Below are 19,130 nucleotides of genomic sequence, written 5' to 3' on the forward strand. Positions count from 1 at the left end.
GCATGCATGTTCACAGGTGGGTGAAAGCATGCAGACGCACATGCTTTCACCACAGGCACACACACACTCACTTGCAGGTACAGTTCGTGGAGTTAGTCAGTCCCTTCCTCAAATTTGTGACAGGGATACATTTGCACACAATGAAAGCTGCTGTATGTCACACCAACGTGTATAGATTGTTCCACCATGCCACGACATGAACATCGTTCGAGCCTTGCAGGTTTAAATCTGTGATAGATTGGTATGTTATGGAAAATCTCCCAAATCGGGCAGACCTCAAGCTGAAACTGCTTTGCTGCTGCGTCAATCAACACTCTTCAACCAGTATCTGCTTTTTGGAACCAAAAATCCTGGATCCCCTGAGTCACGGTGCTTCGGTAAACTCTCAGCAATTAGTCTGCCTGCTGTTAACTAACTAAATCTTTCCCCAATACTGAAACCCCGAAATCCAATGTTGGTATCAGTGTTGTAAAAACTTACTGTGGCATGCCAGAGAGATGAGAAGCAGCAGGGCCAGAGGAGTCTTCATGGCAGCTGGCCGCCTGTCACTGTGTCTTCTAGAGTCCAGAGAAAGAGAGGGTGAGCTGAGAGGAGTCTCTGATGGAGGGAACACTGAGGGGTTGAGGTAGAGGAGGAGAATTGAGGGGGTTTAGGCACAGGAAGGTGTCTGAGGGCATTACGGTCTTATCTCTGTAATCTCCATCGATGCTGCACAGCCAGCAGCCTGTGTTAATGGGCTTAACCGAGCAAGCTTTAACAGGGTGGCAGTTACAGGTCAGTCAGGATTTTGAGTTTATTTCTTTGAGTGTTGATTCTACAACACTGCTTTTGTAACTACAGACACGTTTCAAATCGTGAATGCAGAACGCAGTCTCTCACATCACTGCCTCAGCTCTCAGCTGGGATGTGTTTCTTTGTGTGTGTGTGTGTGTGTGTGTGTGTGGGGGGGGGGGGGGGGGTGAACACTGGGCTTCATTACCAGTGCTGAAGCTAAAGTTGAGGCCGTGACACGCACACTGATAACATCCCACTGACACACACACTGTGAGAATGTATACTTTTCTGCTTTGAGTCTGTGGTAAAGGTAATAATGAAAACTGCTGAAGCACAAGTAAAAGAAAACATGAACAACTTGTAGTAGAACAAATTATATTTATGTTTATTCAGGCAAATGTACACACCCACACACTGTTAGTCCTCAAAGTGTCAACACAAGTGTGAGATCCTCATTTCAATGTACAAACAATAATCAAAGAAAGGGGCTAAAGTGACAAAACAATACTTTGTAAAGCACAGACAAACCAGCTGAGCAACGAGATGTAACGTGAAATTAGAATGGCACAAATATAAACTGTGGCTGATACCTGATACCCAGTTACTAAATCACAGCCTCCTAAGTCACAACTACACAACTAGTTTGACTTGTGTGTTAAGAAAACAATCTGCATTCTGAGAAATACAAAGCTATGAAAATAATCATGCAAAGAAACAGATTTATCTGCTGAATAATTGGTGCAGTGCTGTAAATACAGGCATGAGCAACAGACAGAAACCTCGTACAAAGCTCTTTAGCACTCTAGTTTTCTTGGTTGGAGGTAAATGTGATCAGTGGACACTGTGACACAGTGAGGATTTAACAAGAAAATAATTGTTGACATATTGCAGTGCTTGCTTTCCTTATAATAGATTCAAATATATTTAAGCAAAAATATAGAGTCACTATGCTTTAATGTTTTCCAGTTGTTCTCGTTTCTCTTCAGCATAAAGTTTTGTCTTTACTGACTTCAGACAAGACAATGCCACTAAGTTATATAATTACAGTAAAGTCTATGATTGTCCAGTTATCATACTTGTGACTGATACACTTTCCGCAGCTACTTGAATTGTCCAGAATCTAGATAAAGCAAATGCTTTGAATTATTTGCAGCGTTAGTTTTACTGACATGTGGTCCAAACTCAGTCTGGTTTCAATGTCTCTCCTGAACAAACCAAGGCCTCTGAGCTCTACTGTCTTTCCTCAAATAATCCTTAATCCTTTCCTACAGTTCTTGTGCAGCCCTGACCTCGTTCTGCCCCACACAATACCCCTGAGCTTTGCTCTTTCAGAGTAAAATCCTTGTTCACTTGATAAAAAAATACATGGATTGCTGCATTACTATAAAACAATCCTTGTCAAAGCGAAATATACTGTATGCCTAAATGTAATGCTGAAACAACCCCCGCCTGCATGATGTCCTCCCAGGAGTTGCTGGAAATTTAGCCGTTAAGCTGCTGGGAATTTAAATTGAGTCACAAGAAGTTTGTTGCTCACTGGCATGATGGGCGAAAGCACAAGAGGTCCAGACAGCCTCATACTGGGCAAAAATGCAAACAATACAACGTGACCACATACACATAACAGAGTCCCAACTACAACGATTATTAGCATGTAGAGAACCTTTTTGATTCAGGTCACAAGTAGTGCAATTTTAGTATACATGAAGTTACTTTAGACATCTGTATAGAAGCAGTCTCTGTGATGCAGGGCTGGCAGATGGCTGGGGGCATGCACAGGGCGTCGCTGTTAGGCAGGACCGGAGGGACGCTAGTTGTCTGATCACAGGGAGTGATCTCAGTCTATTCTTCCCATTTTGGCAATCAGCTCATCACAGATCTTAGTGAGTTCCTCCATCTCTTGATTCTATGACAACACAACAAAGGATGCATATGTACATTTAATACATCTCTATATGCTATAGTGTACAAATACGGTAAATATGTTGTGTTGGGGCTTTTTTTTTTTTAGAGCAAAAAGTTTCATGTAGAATCAGCGTGCAGAAAGATGAGGATGACTGTTACCTTCTGCTGCAGAGCTTGTTCCAGAGACTCGTTCTTCATCTGATCCTTCCTCAAACTGGCGATCATCGCCGTGTTCTCTGAGCTCGCCTTTGCGCGCACCTGAGCAATATCCTCATTGGCCCTGAGAGATGTGTGGGATGAGGGAAATTAACATTATCTCAAACCTGTAAAGCTTTTGATTTGTTATAACTGACTTGACAGGAAAATTTGACTTCATTTCAATCTCTACATACTTGTCTAGTTTCTCCTCAGCATGGAGTTTAAGTGTCTGGTATCTCTGCTCCTCCTGCTTGACTCTGGCCAGATACTCCTGAGCACACTTCTTCAGCACCTCCTCATTCTGTACGAGGAACAGAAACAACAAGCAGAGCGTTATTGCTGCTCTAATCCAGCTGCGAGTCAACTGGGGGGGGGGTCAAGATTCTGGGGTTAACTTCTTCAATCGAGGGGTTTAATTCTGCGGCAGCTGTTGAGTAAGAGAATGTATTTGTTGAGTTGAGGGCCAGGTTTATCTAGTGATCGTCAATGTAAACCCCAGCTGCTCTCACCTCTAGGCGACCACTGCCCTACTCAGAGGGAAACTTTCCAACCTTATTCTGATCGTAATCCTCTTAGAGCCCTCCAATGTGTGCTGCTATCGTCTGATCGCCTCAGTACTTGAAACCGACACTTTCCTTGAGCAGTTATCTGGACATGAACTTATGACCGCTTACTTTCTTAAAGCCCTCCAGGGTGCTCTTCATCGTTTCATAACGCCGAAACACGTCAGAGAGAGAGCGCTCCACGGAGTTCAGGTCTGCCAGAGCGGCTTCCTTCTCCATCGTCACAGTGTGCAAAGCCTTCTGGGAACTCTGGTTGTTGCGCTGCTCGTCCTCTGAGAAGAGCGGAGAAGAAGACATTATTGCGGAGTATTTATGGTATTATGTCTGGTAACGGCATGAAACATTGCATTCAAACAGGGATACATTCACAAACAAAGGGAAAGGACTGGAGTGAAACATTCGTTTTTTTAATTGTTGCTTTGTCTCTCCCAATACAAGAGAATGTGGATTAAAGTTACTGCACATAAGTCAGTAAAACAGGAGACTCACAGTACAAGATGACACAAATCACACAGTGGCACTAAACTCATGAGAGACAACAGTGAAATAAACGGCTACATGAAAAATAGATGTCTGCTCTGCAGCCCTGACCACACAATTTTAAATAGATTGTACTTTCTAACATTTCTACTCACCGATCATCTGAGCGATTGTCTTCTCATATTCTGCAACAATCTTCCTGTAATAAGACGAAACACACACAAGCCTTACTTGACGTTATGACAGAATGTTTCGATCTATCAAAACGTCACGTGACCACCATCAAATCAGTGACGGCTGAGTAAAAAGCATGAAGCAACAGATTGTCTCACCTCATCTCACTGACTTCTTGTCTGCTGTCCTCGTACTTTTTCTTCCAGTCGTTGGCTACTGCCTCTTTAGTGATGATCTGAAAAGAGACACCTCCGGTGAGCAGAACTGTGCATGTAAAGAAAACAAACACACGGATGTCATGTTGGATGAGTGTACCTCCTCTCTAATGAGGGTGAGAACGGCATGTTTTTCTGCCTCACTGATGCAGATGGAGTCCAGGACCTGACTTCCTGTTTTCTGCATTTCACTTCCCTCTGGCTTGTTCTTCAGTTTGCATTGGTCTTCAAACTGCTGAAGGCAGAAGAAAATCTGTGTTATTGAACATCCAATAGTTTAATGGCGGGAAAGCCCACCCAAACTTTAAGAAGAAGAGTATTCATCACAAAAGCACATGTAGAATTCAAAAATACTACCATAACACGATGCCTTTTACACTAAAACAAATTCCCCTTTTCATCCAGTTTTTCCTCATCATTAGTTTGGTGTTATTTATTGTCTTCAAATATTTCCTTTTATGAGTATAAAATGCATAAACCCATTGTTCTGTAGGTGCTAAGAAAAGCCAATGCAAATGTCATGTTATTAGCTACAGTTTGTATCATCAATTAGTTTGAATCAACTAATGAGAAACAAACAAAAAGGAACATTTATGTCTGTAATAAACTGCAGATTATGACTCATCATCGTCTCTCAAACTTCTCACATTCTCATTTTTCACCCTCATGCCTTTCAATCAGTGTTCTTACAAATCTCAATCCTTTCTTCTTCTTCTCCCCGTCTCTCCTCTCTCATTATGTCCGTCCCTGGATTATGACTGAATGATAATCTAAATCCATTTGTCACCTGAGTACATGAACACGGTGGCAGACACTAAGTACCTCCTGCTGTCGTACAGCACAGTGCGGCCATCATATCAGACTGGTGATCATACTGCAGCTTCAGAAAATAACAATAATATTAATAATAATAATAACACAAACCTGCACTTTTATATTTCAGTCACAACACACTCTACCTGCACAATGTTTCATTTACTGACTAAATATCACCAAATTCAAATGATGTAAGTACAAAGAGCTGAACACAATGTGCCAATGGGACCATTACAGTGTAATGCTGGGACACATCCAGACTTGTGAAAGCTGTTTCTCTGCTGCAACTGATGGAACACTTTAGTTTTACCAAAGCACTGTCTCTAGTTCAACTAAGAAAAGAGCGCTTCATCTCCATCTAGTGGTCACTGGTGGGTTCACACTGTAGTTGCATTTCTTGCTTAGATGACAACTGTCACAGACATGAGAGTACCACGATGGAAAACAGATAGCTGTATATAGGCCTGACGCAGCACATATAGGGGAGAGGACATGAGTGACTGATTGTAGTATTTATTTACCACTGAGCAGCAGTCTGAGTCCTCAGGTTTTGATGTCACATGGCAGTCTTGAACGGGAAGAAAGTGATACTCATGTTAATAAGAATGAAGGTTCAGAGATGCTGTGGCCTATCATGTAATATGGTTCATCATCATGGTCAACAGGTGGCAGGACATGACAAGTATTACAACAGTTCTCCAATTGTATTTCTCACTATAAATATCACTCTATAACCATGTGCTCATAGACACTGCTGATTAATGATGTACGATCTGCAAAAAGTATTCCCATGACTTGCAAAACGCAATATAATCCTTTTAATGTGTAGTTATTCGTTTTACTTAAGTCTCGCATTAAAATAAACTCACTTAAATCACTGAAGTGAGAACAAACAATGAGCCTAAATGACTAGTTAAGACATCAACAGAAGTGTCAAGGCACTCATGCAAATATCAGCTCAGTACATCTTTGTCTTTGGACAACGCTGGAAAAATACTAATGCTCATAATAAAAAATAAGAAACATCACGCCCCGTTTAGAAACAACAAAACCTCAAGCTACTGCACGTGATGCAGTTACGCAACATCTGTAGCAGTGCGATCTGACTGATCACACCAAAACAACAGAGCAACCGTACTGTTGCTCTGAACAACTGGACTGTGCTCGTTAAACATTAATGTTGTGTGTAACTGTTGGGCAAAGATGAACCTTCTCACGGTCCGGTATTGAAACAGCGAAGCTAAAGAATGCCGTCTAAACTTTAACATCCAGTTATCTGATCGATATAGAGTAGAGATGTTAATGAGCTGTTCACTGCTGTTTCAGTGAAGCGCTGTAACCGGGTGGCACAACATTCAAATCAACCTTCATTGATTACTCACCGCTTTGGTCCTTGTCTGGTTTGACACTGGTACTGCTCGCCAGCTTCTCCTCGTCTGTGGCGTGGTCTCCATGATGGTCCTCCTTTCACAGACGCAAACATAATCAGCCTCGCTGACTGTATGAAGCTGTTCTAGAGCCAATGCTACGACACGATACAGTACAGACATTATCAGTCTCACCGGTCCGCTGAAGTCCTTTTGCATCGGCTCGGACTGCTTCACTTTACAGGAGTTCCTGTGAATGAAAGTCAAGAACTACATCAGCGTCAACACTATCTTGATCATGAATCTGCATGTGTGTACATGCGGGCAGGTGTGATGATGAGAAGAGGAAGCAGGAGAGACAGAAAGCCTTACAGCCAGACCTCGTTGCTCTGCTCTGTGTGTGCGCTGAGTTTGCATGATCTGCCGTAAGTGCTGAATTAAGCAGAACAAAAAGCAGATTAATGAAAGAGATTGTTGCCAAATTGAAATAAGAGCGCTGGAGGGAATTATTGGGTTTCCACTAACACTCTCTCTCCTCTACATTCTAAAGCTACTCCTACTGTTCACCTTCAGTTTGTGATTGAAGGAAAATTTAGGTCAGATGTGCCTGGACCTGGACTTGTTTCAAGAACAAGCACTGAGGTTACAAACATACAGTTATACAGTACTTACAACAGAACACAGAGGAAATGGACCTGCTCAGCAGTCCTGATGCCACACAGAGAGAAGGGAAACAGAATGACAGGTTTGAAGGAAAGACAGGAGAGGACAGGACAGGGTTAAACACAAGGGGAGTGCAGGTTATTATAGTTAGGTAAATAAAAAAAGACTAAAAGTACACAGGAAGTACTATGATAAGAGCTTTGAACTAAAAATCAAGTATTTCCTGCTTGTCCTTTGATCTTTTATATTGGCAAGATATTTGTGAAGAGATAATGAAAGTATTTGGAACAACAGTTGATTGTTTATGATCTGATTAATTATTATCTGGGAAAAATTGTGAACAAACTTGTCACTAAGGATGAACATCTGAAATATTTTTGGCTGCAAAGAAAGATAGCCATCACACGGAAAGGACAGCAGGCAAACCCTCCAACAAAAGACAAATGGGCTACAAGTATCAATACAATAAACTGCATATTGACAATATGTAATATAATGGAAATGTACTATACTGTACACAGTATACTGGCCTATAAGATGCAACCCATTACATGTGTAATTCAAGAGCCTGTTTCTATATTTAGTATCATGTTGTCCATTTACTTAAAAAATATCAATACAAATAATCTTCGAATAAATCTGATCCTCTTGGAGAACAGAACCGAACTGATAAATTACCAAACAAGCAACGGTTCTTCTAACAACATGTGGTCAGTAGTTCATTGTTGTATTTATCACAAAAAGTCAATAATTACAATTGTGTTGTTTTTTGGGTCGTGATTCTTCTTTAAAAGGAAACTGAACAGAAAAACACCACAAGAGGGCGTTGTTTGACTCTTTACCATTCAAAGAACATTTTCTGTCCACAAGCGAAGAACAGTAAAAATACTTCATGCAGCTATGAACACTGAAAATCTGCCTCTGTGGAATCATGCAAGCAAATCAAAATCAAATCATCCTGAAAACTGAACTAAAAAAGTGAAATTCTAAAATAAAATGATAACTAAAAGTAAAACATTTAAAACTATAATAACGCTGGTGATGAATGAATGGCCGTGCAGGAGACAAACAACATCTGAAGATGCACAACAGGCCGAGACAGTCGGTCGTAACGGGAACACTTCGATTCCTTCAGGTTCCTTGTGCACAATAGCGAGCATTCATTAATGTGCCCTGCGACCATAAAAGAGAGAGCGCTGTTTGTTCAGCTTGAAAATAAATCTGTGAGTCGTATTAGTTCAGTTTCAGCCACTGACGGATTGCTGAAGAGGCCTTTGTGTACTTCTGTGTTTTACTCACATGATACTTGTGCCGTTGGCCTCACAGGTCAGTTTTGTGTTTTGTGTGTTGGAGTTCATGTTGCCATTAAGCAAGTCGGGATCCACACAAATGTCATGACTGGAGATCAAGTTCGAGTCCGGGCTGGAGTCAGACGTCACCGGAGCCTGGTCGTCCACCTCGGAAGGATCTGGTTTGTTCAGCGGGGAAAGGAAGGACAACGATGGGGGCCGGAGGGCTTGAGGCTTGGGCACAGGGCTGGATGGCGAGAGGCCCCCTCCAGGACCGGGATAGCTGCTGAGGGTCAGGTTGAGGTTCTGGTCCAAACCAAAGCTGCGGTCGTTTGGTGAAGAGCCGGTGAGGTTGTTCAGGGAATCAACCTCTTGGGATGAAACTGGGCCCACATCCTGGTTGGAGTTCTTGTCCAGAAAGTGGTTTGTGACATCAGGAAGAACTGCGAAAACAGAAGAGATGGAAGTTTATAACTAAGTTTACATAGAACCTTTCAAGGGCAGGTAAATAAAAGAAATGAGACAACAGACACATAATAGCGGCTTATAAAAACAGTCTGAAGTGAGGAATAACTAACAGAGCCTGATCAGAGACCTGCTGGGGACATAGGACTGCAGTAGATCTAGGCTGGTGCCTCACACTGAAGAGCTATGAGAGTGATTACAAGAATCCTTAATCGAATGGTAAATACGTGTGTATAGAAATCAACATCGGCGTCACATAGAACCTTTTAGAGGACAACTTACAAACAATCCAGGGTTGTTTTTCTCAGGAAGGTGAAGAAGGAGTTACAATAGTAGAGACGGGCGGAAAACACAATGGGCCTGAGTTTTGCAATGTTTTTCAGTTTGAAACATCCAGAATGAATGAAACACTTAAGGAGCCAGTGGCTTGTCCATAATTATACCTCGGTTTTGGATGAAAAATATAACGGAAAATAGCTGCCTGCTGTGGCCGTAAATGGCACTATTATCTGCACAGCAGTGATGGGAGATACCTTTGAAATTACTTATTATCCGTCCAAAGGGAAGTTTATACCAAGCAAACAGAAAAGGACCCAAAACAGAACCTTGGGGCTCACCACAATACTGAGTTTCAGATGGAGGCAACTGAGAAGCACTTGTCAGAAAGTTAGAAGGAGATCCACAGCAGGGCAGACCCAGTGACAAGCAGATCTCAATGCTTACAACATCCCCATCCTGTGGCTACTTGATGATTGTATCTGTCATTCAGGGATTTCAACTTGAATTGACAGCTTTCTTCTTCTCCTGTTAGAACACTTAAAATGGCGGCTGGCTTCCTCTCAGAGCACTTCACATCCTGTGTCCTCACACATCCCGTTAACAGCGAGCTAACGACCACAGCAGCAGGCTGGTCTCTGTTGAGGCACTCTGCTGCTGAAGCCCGGGACAAACACACCCACTCACACTGTAAAGCTCACAGAATGATACAACTAGAAAGACTCTCTTATATTCCTCTGCAATTCTTCTCAACTTGCTCAAAACGTGGATGAAGTCGTTGTGGTTTCACTTTCGAGCAGATAACAGCTTCTCACACCTTTGTCATGACTGAAGTCCAGAGTGTTATTACATCATACATTGGATTGATGCAAGTTTATGTAAGCTTCTGCTCAAAATCTGGGTACTTTCAGACACACACACCCAGCCTTTGGAGAAAGGGAACAGATGTAGCGGAACCACACCCAGTCATGCAGAGTACACACGTGGCCTAGCAACAAAGACAACATCAGGCTTTATTACACAACTCTACGAAAAAGAGGAAAACCAGACGGAGAAGTCAGAGAGAGAGAAGCGGTGTACGGGTTCAGCTGTGTCCTGGTTCAACAGCACAGTTTGATTGTAGCCTGTGGTTGTTATTACTAACAGTGAGGGTTTCCCCCTGAGACGTTACGGTCTAATTACACTCAACCAGAATATCGATTCCTCCACACAGTCAAACTTTTATTGATGAAACCAACACATGTTTTGTACAGAGCGTGTGACTGGTTTAGCATTGAAAGGAGACTGTTATTGTCTGCAAACCAGACTCATTAATCATCACATTAATCTCTCTGTTATTCCCATATGCTGAGGTTAAAACGTGTCTGATTCCAACTTCATCACTGTGGATCGGACAGCAGTGAGCTTCTCTGGCCAGATTAATCTGCTGCTCATTAATCAACCGAATACGTAGAGTGTGTCTGACAGGATGTTTACATTTAAATTAATTTACATTTAACGTCTCCCAAAACACAAACCCTAACCTGAATCTTAAAGCCAAATATCTCAAATACTGCACAACTAAAACTATCTCCACGATCAGGTCCGACTAAAGGTAGAACATAGTTTGTGATTTGCATGAACCAGCCCTTGAACACACCTTTGTGCCTTAAAGCTATCTGCTTCAAGCAATCTGCTGGATTGGACTGTTGGACATTGTGACATCAGTGTCGGGTGTGATTACAGCTCGGCTGCTCTTTTCAGCCTAATGTTAGATTACTCTGTTAAGTCTAAACACGAGCAGCGATACGAGTACTTTGCCGAAATGAAAACACATTATAGACTTATTTGATCAGAGAATAAACAAACAACGTCAATTTTCAGTACTCGGTAGATGATTTCAGTTGGTACCAAAAGGTATTGAGGCGTGAAACCAAGCCGATAGCCTGAGAATATATATCCAAAGCAATCGTTTAGGTGTGACAGAGTTTGACAAGTAAGAGCCCCGGGTTCACGGAGCCGTCTAACCTGTGTGGTTGGAGTTGTCCAGGTGGCTGAGCAGCTTCACAACACCTGGAGACTCTGCCTCAGGAGTCCCAAAGGTTCCCTCCGAGTCTGAACTGAGGAGAGAGAGAAGAAGAAGACCTTTAAACACCGTCCACAAGGAAAGAAAAATACAACAAATCTCCTTTTCGAAATAGAAAATGTGCTGTAACTGACAAATATGATCAATAAAACAAAATGAAGTCTTCTCATGAAGCATGTGATAAAACAAGTCATGTCTGGTTTAAAGCTACATATTGAACAACAGTCTACTGTCTTTGAGAACAATGAGACATTGAAAATGTTGATCAGTCTGAATAACGACATAAATGCTACTAAAGGACATATAACAGTGAAAGTCTGGATTGTGTGTTGCAGTTTTAAATTCTTTCTCACAAATAAGCATATATTCAAATATCAATCTTCTGTTTTCTTAAAGTGACAGTGAGAGTTCAAAGCAGCTGAACATAAACAAGCTGCTTTGATTTTAAAGGAAGTCGGAGGAAGGTAGAGGAAGTGAAGTCCTACAAGGCCACCTGCATCCTTTGCCTCTCAACAAGGACACACTGTGTCCCACACGACTCAAACACACACACACACACACACACACACACACACACACACACACACACACACACACACACACACACACACACACACACACACACACACACACACACACACACACACACACACACACACACACAGTTTTTGGTCTGCTGCCTAGACAGTGACACCCAGCCTAAATTTATGCCCAAACTGTAGAGAGACAAAAAGGGAGGGAGTGAGAGTTTATGTGGTTGTGTGTGTTTGTGTGTGTGTGTGTGCGTGTGAGAGTGTGTACCCGTTCCCAGCCGCTTCAACACACATCAAAACGTCTGCACTCTAATGAAAAACAGCACGAGAAGGAACAAAGCTCTCTGTGCCAAAACACAACCACACTCCATCTCTGATACCAGTTCACACAAACACATTCACGCACGCTGGAGCCAGAGCTAATCCTAATATACATACCACCCCCCCCCCCCCCCCCTGCACACACACACATGCACACACACACACACAGCCCTGGATGGTTACTTAGAAACTAGCGATGGACAGAAAAAGAAATCAAAAGCTTTGGAAACTGTGGCTTTTTCCCCCATCCCCCAACATTCAGCAACTGTTCCCCAACTGCCAAACAGCCATCACACACACACACACACACACACACACACACACACACACACACACACACACACACACACACACGTATAAAAACAAGCCTTGGACACAGTCATATCCTCCGGTTTGGTGCCTCATAAAGAAACAGGATGGTACACACAAAGCAGAGACTGACAAACAAAAATGGAGTAACTGTATTTTGACTAAGAATCTGCTTTTAGCCAATGACAGCATGACCAAGACACTGGGATGCACAGCATTATACAACCACATCAGTCTGTGTGTGTGTATGTGTATGTGTGTGTGTGTGTGTGTGTTGCTCTCTTTGTGTGTATATATCCACCACCTGTCAGTGTGACTCAGGGGAATCTGCAGTCATCGCACAAGAACACAATCGATCTAGTGCTGTTTATTAAATCACCCATTCCTTTACAGATATTCTGTTTCTATTTCTTACACTGACCCAATAAACCCTCTCTCTCTCTCTCTCTCTCTCTCTCTCTCTCTCTCTCTCTCTCTCTCTCTCTCTCTCTCACACACAAACGCTGTGGCCTAGCCCTCTTACTTGGCCTCTCCGTCATCCCTGGATCTGGGCTGCCCCTCGTCCTCAGCACCCCCAGTCACCGCTGACCATGTCCATTTGGCCCACTGGACCGGAGACAACCAGGACATCCCTGCAGCACGTCGAGTCTTTCAACCTGCTGCCACCTCCAAGAGTAAATAGCAAAACTTCCTCGTCCTCTGGGCTTGTTTCGATTGTGGCTGCTGTCAGACAGATTCAAAGACCTTCCACAGTCCTTTCTACTTCGAAAAGGAGCCGTGGACCTGTCTTCTTTCCTCTCTCCCACCTAACGTCAGCTTCTGTCCGTCTTGCTTTCTCTTGCTCACTTCCTCCTCTTGGTTAACCGCTCTGCTTTCCCATCCTGCCCTTCTGCTCTGTTGACGCTCATGAGGGGGAAACGTGTCTCACGCTGCTGCTGCTGTTGCTGCTTTGCTCTCCACTGCACTGACTCATACATTAGAGATTACTGGAGCATCAGTCGTCACTCCTCTCTCCCCTCCCCTCCCCTCACCCTCTCCCTCTCTATCTGGGTGGCCGATCAGCTGCTTAACAGACGTGGGCTCGCCCTGCTCCTGTGTGTTTGCAGAGGGGGGGGGGGGGGGGGGGGGAGGCAATGCTTCCTGTTTTAAGAGGCAAAGAAGCGTCTGGTTACTCTGGGACATTTGTGTCCTCAACAAAGAGGAGATGAAAAGATAACAGCGGAGGTAATGATGAGGCTGACAGTATCATTTTAAAGATGCAGGAGATGAGTTTGGACCAGATATAAAGCTCATCCAGAACTCATAACATCACAATATTCTATCTTAAAATAAAGCCCATCTCACTGAGATTAAAACCTCCCTAATTCCCTTAAACTATAATAGTAAAATGCAGTAAAGCCCTATCTACTGTCTTCTTGATGTGTTCGGCCTGCCCACAAAGAGTTTAAAAAGGTAACTTGAGTTGCTAATGGTTTGTTTACTTGTTGTTTACCTCCCTAGATACATAAAGGGACCGAGTTGAAAAGGTTGTTTTACAAGGACTAAGAGTGCACTTTGTATAAGCACTACAATCTAAACAAACAGAGAAAATCTGAACTGGAAATGTAGCCGATTATTCCATGAAAACATCCAGGCCAGACAGCACACAATCAATACGGCAAACCTAGATTCAACAGTAGCGCTGCCACGACCCATCTGACTGACAGAAAAGTAATTTGGTTTAAAGCTCTCATTGCTGCTCACACACTTTCACCCACACACACACCCACCCACACACACACACACACACACACACACACACACACACACACACACACACACACACACACACACACACACACACACACACACACACACACACACACACACACACACACACACACACACACACACACACGTGCCTCTGAGGCGGTTCATAGGTGGCTTATATAACTGTAAGTACAGGCTTTCACATTTATACATTTCTCTCTCTCACACACACATCTAGGCCAGATGAGACGAGCTCTTTGAGAAAACACGAACCATGACGAATGTAATAAGGGAGGACGGTTCAGCCTCTGTGAAAAAAGGTGAGCGGGGAAAGAAAAGATGCATTTCTTGTTATTTGCACTTTTAGGTTCCTTTTCCTGCTCTTTAAAGACAGGAGCTCTGCCACTGATGACACTGAGCTGGTCCACAGAGACACGCGGGCGGATAGATGAGCACAAACACACTCAGAAATAATGTCACGCTCCGGTGAACGCGGAGAAAGACCTTCTGTTCAATCTGTGATAGCTGGACTGAACAAATGGAGCAAATTAGAGGCATGGCAGAAAAAAAGCATTCATTAAAAATGAAGAGTGAGAGTCGGATACATAACAAGTGAGTTTTTGGGCAGGACTGAAATGTGAAATTCATTGCTGACATTGAATGAATTCCTGACATTGTCTTCTTGTTTCCTTATCTGTGCGCCTGTACGGCTGAGAAGACAAACCCGTCCGTCTTGCTGTGGACATGATCTGCCTGAAAGCTAACAAACCCCCTCAAGCAGTAAGAGACGTCCCGTGTTCACTCTGCTAAGCTGTAAACATGCCTCTGGACCAAAGGCCAGAGAGTATAATAAGAGAATAATTCAACATTGTCTTTCTTTGTATTGTGATGAAATCATATAGAGATATTATAATACACAATTATGTCCTGTAAATTGATAAAAACCAGCACATACTAACTTGTCCTGCTCCTGGGAACACACTAGCGTAGTTAAATCAAACTATGTCTTGATCTGATTCCTCTGCATGTAAACATTGTCAGCATGGCTGATATTGTTTTCTATGGTATATTTTGCAACCATAATAGTAATAAAATAATACAAGAAATATAAGAAAATACTAAGTACCTTTCATTTCCCACGTATTAAATTCACAGAGGAGAATCCAAAAATAGGCTTTATGATTTCATATAGACTGTTTATTCATTGAATTACCAGAAAACATGCTCTATCTCCAGCCCTGCTCCGGACATTAACACGCAGGAAACACAGGTATTTAACAGAGGGGCAACATGCAGAAGTGGACGGTGTTAATAGCTCTGACTCTATTCCCGGCCGAGACACGAACCACAGACGGAGAAGAAGGAACACAGAGAGAGAGAGCTCTTATATAATACCTTGAGACCACAAATAGCACACAGCGAAACAGAGGCAACACCACACGTACAGTATACACCCTGTATGCCAACTAGAGAGCTGCCATCTTAGCACACAGGACACAGGAGTGGACATTTTACACCACACGGCGAACGAACACCGGCTGTTACGTTTGTTTGCCGTCAGTAAATCCAGCAAGAGTGCACGTCCTTAATCATCAATTACATTTTGACTGACAGCAGCATGTGCGGTTATGAGCTAAGAATATATCAGCGAGGACAAAACACGTCTGTGAGCCACAACAGAGGTGATGTGATATACTGGATGAGATAACTATGTGTGTGTGTGTGTGTGTGTACACAAAGAGGGAATTAGAGAAGCTTCTTGACTATCACGGACTGTTCATCTCTTTCCTCTGAACCCCCTGAATGACGACAGAAGGTCACCAATCGGACATTTCGTACAGCATCACCAGGTCAACGTTTCTCCTGACCAACTATTCATAATATCTTAAGAATGAATGAGTGGATTTACATTGAATTTGCGGTGATCATTTTTAGACACACTAATGGATATATAAGACACTTGTCCTCCCAAGGAGGATGAGCCATTTAGATTTTTGACATCATCACAATCTCCTTCTCTTTTACATTTTTCTATACCCAGAACTGCTAAAAGTAACAGAGATCTCAGCATGTTGTCTGTGCCAAAGGGCTGAGACACAGACCCTAGAAGCTTAGAGGTTGAGCCACTATTGTTTGGTTTCAATAGAAAGCAGCACAAAAGATATTTATAATAACAGGAAGTTGTTGTAAAGTTCTGGCGCAGGCTCTGTTGAGACTACACAGTCTGCCATAAACCTACGGCCATGTGATGTGAATGTGTATTTGAGGATACAAGAAGAGGCGTGAGTACACAGCATATGTGTGTACAATATGTCAACTATTGTGTTTATCAGTAAGTTTTCATGTAAGACATAAACACTAGTGCATATGTAATATATATATATGTATATATATATCCTTCCTGGGATGGACAGACGGATGAACTGTCTGTCTCTCTGTCTGTCTGTCCATCGAATGACTCACCGCATAAACAGAATGATATCATATTTGTTGGCTGGGTCTGTGATATGGCTCCATCTAGTGGTCAGTATTGGACTCTCACCCAGAATCCTCACATCAAAAACAACTAAATGACAGAGATGATAGGATATCTGACTGTGTTACACTCTGAAAACATCAATATAAACACCACACACACACACACACACACACACAGAGAAAAGGTAGCTCACTGCTGATGATGTTAACTTCATATCTTTTGTTGATTTTCATATTTTAACGCAGCGTTAGGACACAGCCGTGTCAGAGAGACACAGATGCTCAAAGAGGTCTTTGATATGCTCCTCAGAAGCACGGCCCTTTTTACATTCCTCATAGCTCTGCACATTTAATAGAGAACACCAATTAGCTGCAGTCGGAGCGGAGAAGTAGCATGGGGTGAACAGAGTTAGACTGAATGGAGCTGAAGCCCTCACGGTGCCACGGTGCACCAGAATATCCGAACTAATAGAGGCAGGATGAAACAAAAGAGGACAAAGAATGGAGGAGGTTGAAAGAGAGGTGGGGTTCACCCGAGAGGAGTCACGGAGACACCGACTGAGCTATTGTTTCGGACTACAACAATGACTCCAGAGCAAACAATTCCCAGACAACAGTGCGTGTACATTGTACACGCATGCACGCACAGAGAGAACACACCCCCTACGGCTCTACTTTATGTTTCCATTCATCTTCATTTGCCTGTTAAATGCAACTAACTTCCCTTTAAAATGCTATAAGGTTATAATATGTATTCCTTGCAGCGTAGTATCGATAACAATATTGCGTAAGTGACCCTCACTTACGCAATATTGTTATCGATTTCAGGCATTAACTTCAACATTATTTAGTGGTTTCACTTTTATTCTGGTCGTCAGCATGAGCTTCTGCATAATTCATCTTCACATTTTGTGCCCGTCTTCATGTATTCACAATGAGTGTTTCTCTAAAAAGTAAAAGTTGTTCAGCGAACACTGGCCTGAATTCATACCCCTGCAGTGGGAAAGGAGCTCCAAATGCAGGTCAGACGGTTCCCACATGAGGGACTGTCTGGATGTTCAGGATGTTTTTAAGAACAGGAAGTCCACTGTAGAGCCGAGACTGCTCCAGTTAGGATGAAACAAATGATTAAGCCGACTAAAATTAGACCAGAAGCTGAAAGAAACCCCAAGAGATCCCAAGGCAGTTTTCCCACAGGGAGCAACCACCCCCACCTATACTCTGACGAAAACACTGAAACTACAGTATGCTCACGTGGTCAGAGAGATTTAAGAATAAAACAAATAACAATGAGCATTGCTTTCACATGGCTTTGTCCCTCTGAGCTCTCACGTCCTTGCCTTACTATCACTCGCCATCTCCAAAACCACATCTGCCTCAGAGCATGACCGCTTCTTAAATTAACAACCGCAAAGGATGAGAGGAGAAACGGGAAGAGGGCAGTTAAGTGCTTTGAAGCTCTGACGAATGCCTCAGCAACAACCTCTTGATTCCCTTTCCCTTCATTCTGACATCACACGGTACATTAAGGATGTCAGACACACACAGACAGAAATAAACTGTACCGCCTGTATGATAAACATGGCACTTTAATATTTGAGTCACGGCTGAATAATTAATAGCCAGCAGCAGCGTTATCTCTTCTACAGTTTTAACCGCAAACGACTGCTAAAATGTCAAAAACCAATGACCCCTTGTGCTTGGCTTGGACACTGCCTTCATTTCAGGAGGATGATCAGCTCATGCTCATTACATTAGCCTCTCTGCTAATCTCATCAGCTGTACCACTCGTCTCTTCCTTCTTCCTTTAGATTTGAAAAGCAAAACAGCATTCAAAGCAGCACTACGGGAGAGGCTGCGTGAGTGCATTGCAGTCCGACGGGCTGATTTGCTTACAGTCCAGCAGGGAAAAACCCTGGAAGCATCAAGGTCTCAGTTCTGCCCTTCAACCTCTTCTCTCAGACTCCTCTTCCCGTCCCTGACACAGAAGCACTGAGTTCACACACAACAACAACAACAACAACACAATCTCATTTGCCAAAGGGCTGAGTTGATCCACTCTCTTTGATAAAGTGCACCCACTCTGCCTGTGCAGGTTCCCTTTTCTTGTCACTTACACACACGGACATACAAACAATGAAGCATCTCATCTTACATGCTGCTCTTCTTCCGAGGGGAGCTGACGGAGCCCTTCCTGTGCTGGCTGAGGGAGCCCCCCATGGCAACAGCCGAGTCTGTGTGTGTTTCAGGTTGAACACAGATTCTCCGTATACGTCCCCGTTCTCCTCCAACGGTTCACCTCTGCCTCTCCTCCAGACGGTCCGTCTCAACGACAGAGCGGCACAAAGGACTGCTTGTCATGACTGTCGTGTTACTATTTAACCAGCCAACCAGCCTTTTCCTCTACGAGGTCATTCTCTTTTCTCTGTTGATGCTATACGGTCTAAATACTCAAGAGTAATACTCATCACACATGAATAGCTGGCAGTC

The 19,130-nt window shown here is 43.1% G+C and overlaps 1 protein-coding gene across 4 annotated transcripts; it reads right to left on the minus strand.

The window, feature by feature from the left end:
* Positions 1–1,142: 1,142 nt before the first annotated feature.
* LOC306778441 (transforming acidic coiled-coil-containing protein 1-like) lies at positions 1,143–19,030 on the minus strand. 4 transcript variants are annotated; one of them, XM_079269939.1, is made up of 13 exons: positions 18,796–19,030; positions 11,193–11,284; positions 8,455–8,887; positions 6,688–6,742; positions 6,508–6,589; positions 5,647–5,693; positions 4,410–4,544; positions 4,253–4,329; positions 4,076–4,119; positions 3,552–3,712; positions 3,072–3,178; positions 2,839–2,959; positions 1,143–2,680 (listed from the first exon to the last, which is right to left on the minus strand). In XM_079269939.1, the coding sequence occupies exons 1-13, from the start codon at positions 18,858–18,860 to the stop codon at positions 2,612–2,614; spliced, it is 1,488 nt and encodes a 495-aa protein (XP_079126065.1). In that variant the 5' UTR covers positions 18,861–19,030; the 3' UTR covers positions 1,143–2,611. The 4 variants fall into 4 exon arrangements, with proteins under 4 accessions (XP_079126065.1, XP_079126064.1, XP_079126063.1 ...); XM_079269938.1 differs by lacking the exon at positions 18,796–19,030 and adding an exon at positions 12,937–13,343 and having other exon boundaries at positions 6,508–6,586; XM_079269937.1 differs by lacking the exon at positions 18,796–19,030 and adding an exon at positions 12,937–13,343 and having other exon boundaries at positions 4,410–4,541.
* Between the last annotated feature and the right edge of the window lie 100 nt (positions 19,031–19,130).

The sequence above is a fragment of the Melanostigma gelatinosum genome, assembly GCF_949748355.1.
Source record: "Melanostigma gelatinosum genome assembly, chromosome: 6".
NCBI lineage: Eukaryota > Metazoa > Chordata > Actinopteri > Perciformes > Zoarcidae > Melanostigma > Melanostigma gelatinosum.

Excerpts from the sequence above, each read along its gene's own strand:
- LOC306778441 (XM_079269936.1), bottom strand. The coding sequence starts at position 13,043 with ATGTCCTGGTTGTCTCCGGTCCAGTGGGCCAAATGGACATGGTCAGCG. Across the intron at positions 2,960-3,071 it reads GCTGAGGAGAAACTAGACAA|GGCCAATGAGGATATTGCTC; the intron begins GTATGTAGAGAT and ends CACATCTCTCAG. Across the intron at positions 2,681-2,838 it reads AACAAGCTCTGCAGCAGAAG|AATCAAGAGATGGAGGAACT; the intron begins GTAACAGTCATC and ends GTGTTGTCATAG.